This window comes from Micrasema longulum, unplaced genomic scaffold, assembly GCF_059751315.1.
Source record: "Micrasema longulum isolate JH-2025_06_02 unplaced genomic scaffold, ASM5975131v1 h1tg003584l, whole genome shotgun sequence".
Classification (NCBI taxonomy): Eukaryota; Metazoa; Arthropoda; class Insecta; order Trichoptera; family Brachycentridae; genus Micrasema; species Micrasema longulum.
This window is the reverse complement of record NW_028280626.1, coordinates 32,437-37,802: the sequence shown is the minus strand read 5'-3', so window position 1 is coordinate 37,802 and position 5,366 is coordinate 32,437. Positions and strand designations below refer to the sequence as shown.

Genomic DNA, 5,366 nt, shown 5'->3' with positions numbered 1-5,366 from the left:
TCAGCACCTCTCAGCAGCCTTCAGTAGAACTTCACCCTCGCAAGAGGAAGCTCAAAGCTTCCAAAGAGAGCCATGCCCACCAGTCTACCTCTGCTGGAGATTCTGCATCTGGAAGCTCTGCCGAGTCCCACTCCAGTTCTCATGTTTCTCCGCAAAATAATCCTTACCAAATGTACCTCAACATCAAGAAGCAGGTAAGCTTATCATACCTTGACCCTCCTGATAAAATGAACTAAATATTTATTAGCACAATCTAGGCAAAATGTGTGGTCTTCCCGATATATATTACACATTAGGAACATAGAGAGAATTCAAAGAAAGTATTTAAGATTTGTAAATTTTAAATTAAATATTCCCTTAGATAACATTAATTGCACGTTTCTATTAGATACTTTAAATTTTATTTTATTAGAAAATTGCAGATAAATGACTTCTTTTTTAATTTTAAATTCGGTGCTCCATTGTTGTGAACTCCTAATTTTTAACTTCAAAATACCGAATTGAGTTACTAGAAGTACTGAGTTGTTTGCAACTACGTACGTAGATACTAACTATGCATGACACTCTCCGATCCCGCATTTACATTCCTTAGGCAACAAATTTACTTGTGATATAGACATTTTTAATACAATAATTATTATTAATTTTAAAACCTTTTTACATGCATGCTTATTATGAAAGTCGATGTACAACTTTATTTTTCATACAATTTTTTTCTCTGTTCTTGTTTTGTATTATTATTGTCTTACTAGGGCGGATTGAAAATGAAGCTACCTAAGTAGAAAAAAACTTTTTTTTAAAAAACCATTTATTTCTCAACATAGTCTCCTTTTACTTCGAAACACTTAGTAAGACAATATTACAACTTTTTTATACCATCTGAATAATACGATTTCGAGAACCTCTCAAAATATGTGTTAGTTTCGGTAATCACTTCTTCGTTTGAGCTGAATCTTTTTCCGTGAGCCTTTTTTTTCAAGTTTGGTAACAGGAAAAAGTCACTAGGAGCTAAATCTGGACTATAAGGTGGATGATCAACCGATTCGAAGTGTATTTCACGTAATTTTAGCAACTTTACTCGGTGATCATTCATAACTATATTAAGGATTTTCTTCAGTAGCCACCTCTTTTGGCCTTCCTGTCGATGATATTGTTGCAGTGCTTGTTCGGCCGCATTTAAATTCAGCAATCCAATTTTTTACCATGTAATCTGACTGAGCAGACTCACCGTAATGTTTATTGAGCTTTTCTTTCGTCTTTTTCGCCGTTTTCCCTTTCAAATAATAGTGTTAAATCACTGCACGAAATTAGCTTTTGTCCATTTTTCAAGAAACACAAAAGTTGTTTAGTTCAAACGACTGGAACAAATAAACTAATCGATGAATTTGGGTGACATTTTAACCGCTGCCGTTTTACAGATCGCAATTTGGAAAAAATATTTTTTTGTTTGTGCTGCCATCTAGCGCTAGGTAGCTTCATTATCAATCCACCCTCGTATATTCTTTCTGAGATATTTTTATTGTGTACCATTATTATCTAATACACTTACTGTTATTTAATTTTTATTATACTATTAATTTGTTAATACCATTTTTTTTTTATTTAAAAAGGATTAATTTATTCATTTTTCTTATTTACTTTATGTACCTACTGTTTTTCATTATTACTTTTTTTTATTCATATTTTCATACCCAACTATTAATGTTACATTATATCCATATTTTTATATTTTTTACTACGCAAAGTTTTTTACTTTTGATTTCGTATAGCAGTATGCGTTTTTGGTTTCTACATGTCTTAAAAATGGTTTATTTTTAAAGTTATTTCTATGTTTGCACTTACCTTTATTATTTTTGTAAGTGCCCCCTGGGTGTATTGTAAAATTAAATAAATAATAAAAAAATAAAAATGCCCTAAAATATACATATTAACTTATATGGTTGTTAGTGTATATATATATATACACACACACTGAATATTGGTACAAGGGTCCTGGGTTAGATTCCCGTAGAGGTTACACATTTTTAAAATCAATTCCCTCGCAGATTAGTAAAAAATAAATCTTATCTAATCCAGTTGAAATCAAATATTTAACATGTGAATAGAGCAAAAGTAACTCCTAGAAAAAAAATATATCTTTATCTAAAAATAAAATAATTCTGAACTGTACGTTATAAGGTTTTCTCAGACACCTTTTTTTATTGAATTCTCTAATTGTATTTCAGATTGAACGTCGGCAAAAGGGTGTCTTTTCAGTTCAACCAAAACCACCTCAAGGTTTTAAGGATTACTTGATGAACCGCTGCACATATGTACTAAAGAGTAGCAGCAAGCAGCAACCCATTGTCAATCCACCTCCCACCATACCACAAACCATGAGAGAAGAATTCATCTACCAAGAAACTGACAGGTAGATAAATGATTTGAAACCAAAACTTTATTTGTGATTTTTTTTAATGTTTAAAATGGGAGTACATTAAGACTAGTTTGGCATTTACCCCGATGATACGAGGCAACCTTTGCTTGTATTTTGGTAATAATATTATTTTTTATTTGCAGACACTCTTTGAGAGTTCAACATCTGGTTGAAAAGGAAAAACTGGTACTTGCCGTGGAACAGGAAATATTACGTGTTCACGGAAGAGCAGCTCGAGCTCTCGCTAATCAGGTAAATTTTCCACTAATCCAAATAAGAATAGATTTTTACATTAAATTTTGTAGGTTATATAATATGTATAGCAAAAGTATTTTATATAGTAATAACTATATTATGTCAGGTTTGTTCTATTAGTATTCAACTGATATTCTGCATCAAATCAAACAAAATTATTAATTGCAATTTTAAAAAGGTAGTAGTAAGGTCCCAATACCCCATTGCTTCCCCTAGGACCAACGTTGCCCCCTCGGTCCCCTTCGGCACTTCCAGGGGAGCGAACATGCCCACTTTGGGAACCTGTGATCTATATGAAAATTGTCCCCTTCAAAGTAATACCCATCGGCTGCAATGCATTAGCTTATACCAGCGTTTGATCCAGTCCTCCAAACATTTTTGGTAATTGATTTACGGAATGGCCTTCAGAGGTGTCTTTGATTCATCCATTACACCCCCTGGCCTGTCAAAATGCATTTCCCGAAGCTATTACAACAGCACTTGCAACATTGTAACTTTTACAAATATCGGTAATCGAAGTTAAAATTGGTAAAACTAATTCAGTTTGGTCAAACAAATGCCACATAGTGACACGGTCTATATACCTATATATATATACACACATGCATAGTAATTCAGTTGCAGTTCTATATGCTTGTACATAATATGTAGAGTAGATATGCAATTTCAATGATTTTCCTTTGTATGTATATTTTTTCCAATTTTTAAGTGATGTTACATGGAAATTAGTGCTTCAAATATCCATTTTATATTATATTCTTTGTTTTAGGAACTGCCCTTTTCAGTGTGTACCTTACTGAAGGACAGAGAAGTGTACAACATGTTGACACCAGAACAAGAAGAAAAGGAAAGGAATGCTCACCGTTCACGCTACAATGGGCGCCTATTTCTGTCGTGGCTACAAGATGTGGATGACAAATGGGAAAAAATAAAGGTTTGTTTAATTTAAATAACTGTTCCGAGACTTTTATCTAACATCATTTTAGCAAAATTCTTTCTCGGTTTAAATAAAAACATACATTTGTTGTTCACCTGTGAACATATATTTTACCTTTACATCAATCAGCTTCTACTTTTTCTTAGCCACAAGTCTTAAATCTACATCTAAATGTTTTATTTCACTGTTTTAATGGAGGCGTGTTATTTCTCAGGAAGGGATGGTAAGACGTCACCACACTGAAGCGGAATCTCTCCACGCTACACAGAAGATGAGTTGGGAATGGAAGCTCAAAGAGCTCGGCCTTTGCGATCACAAGACAATTCCGTCAATTGATCAAACTCATGTTCCAATGGTACACGTTTCTGATGATTTCGATCTGCTCCCGGCTTAAAAGATTAACTCTTGAGTGATCTGTATTGGAAATGAATTATAACAGTGGTTCTATTTCAATATGCGTCTTAAATATTTACGCAAAAAGTAGTAAGTGGAAAATTGGAGGAGTTAATACTTCACTTTACTTTCATGATCATGACTGTATTGTGACTGTGAAAATGATTTAATATTACAGATGTAATTTTATTTACTTGGAAATTCTTTCTTTCTAAAGTTTTCCAGCCAGTATCCAGTTTTTATTTATGTGCATATTTCTGCAAGTAAACATAAATTATGTCGAGTTAGTTGTTAACAGCATGACTAATATTTACAACTCTATACCAGGGATCAGTAAAAATCTACCCTTTTTTATTACATATAATTTTATATGCATGTGCAGATTCATGAAATGGTTTTTTTTAAAACTTTATATGCATGTGCAGATTCAGGAAATGGTTTTTTTTAAAACTTTATATGCATGTGCAGATTCAGGAAATGGTTTTTTTTCTTTAACTTTATATGCATGTGCAGATTCATGAAATGGTTTTTTTTTTCTTTAACTTTATATGCATGTGCAGATTCATGAAATGGTTTTTTTTTTCTTTAACTTTATATGCATGTGCAGATTCATGAAATGGTTTTTTTTCTTTAACTATTTTATATTAGGATCTGTTAGGGGAAGCGTTATAGGATTATTTATGATGTAAATAACTGTATTTTATTTGTGATATATTATTAAAACTACATAGTAATTTTGTATTAGGAAAATGCAAATAAAAAAACAGGAAACTCAAGGAAAAGTGACCAAAACAGTATTGTATAATATTTAAATTAAAAGTATAAAATTCAAATAATACATGTAGTAATATGTAATAAAAAAATTTGAAGATAAATAGTTGATAAACATAAAAACAACTTTGAATATTTCAAAAATGCTACGTGTTGTTTTTATTTTATTTATCATTGATGTTTGTATGTTAAATGAATAAATGGAACATTTAAATCATTTTTGACTTATTATTTTTTATTTGTTAAATTTTATTTTTGCGTTGGCAGGCTTATTACTAAATGACACTTTCTCAAATAAATAATCATAGAATTAAGAATAGTCCAGAAGGAGCGTAGAATCATATTTTAATACATTGGACTGTGTCCAATAATTCCCCCACAATGCTCTACTTTTGCCGCACGCATTCGTAAGGTCGCAGCATAATGTTGCTTGCTGGGAAAAAAAAAACCATAACACAAATATAAGGTATAAAAAAAAGCAATATGTTAATTTCTTTAAAATTGTATTGTGCACGCCGAAATATTGATTGACACAACACAGAGTAGAAAAGTAAAGGGTTATTTAATAAGAGTAATTGAATTAATGAACTTTAA

General features: G+C 31.5%; 1 protein-coding gene across 1 annotated transcript; it reads left to right on the top strand.

Annotated features, from left to right (window-relative positions):
- The first annotated feature begins 7 nt into the window (after positions 1–7).
- LOC148270690 (ankyrin repeat domain-containing protein 12) lies at positions 8–4,989 on the top strand. Its single transcript, XM_088242293.1, has 5 exons — positions 8–194; positions 2,226–2,410; positions 2,560–2,668; positions 3,441–3,605; positions 3,823–4,989. Exons 1-5 carry the CDS (start codon positions 171–173, stop codon positions 4,000–4,002), a joined length of 663 nt encoding a protein of 220 aa, XP_088098419.1. The 5' UTR covers positions 8–170; the 3' UTR covers positions 4,003–4,989.
- Positions 4,990–5,366: the final 377 nt, after the last annotated feature.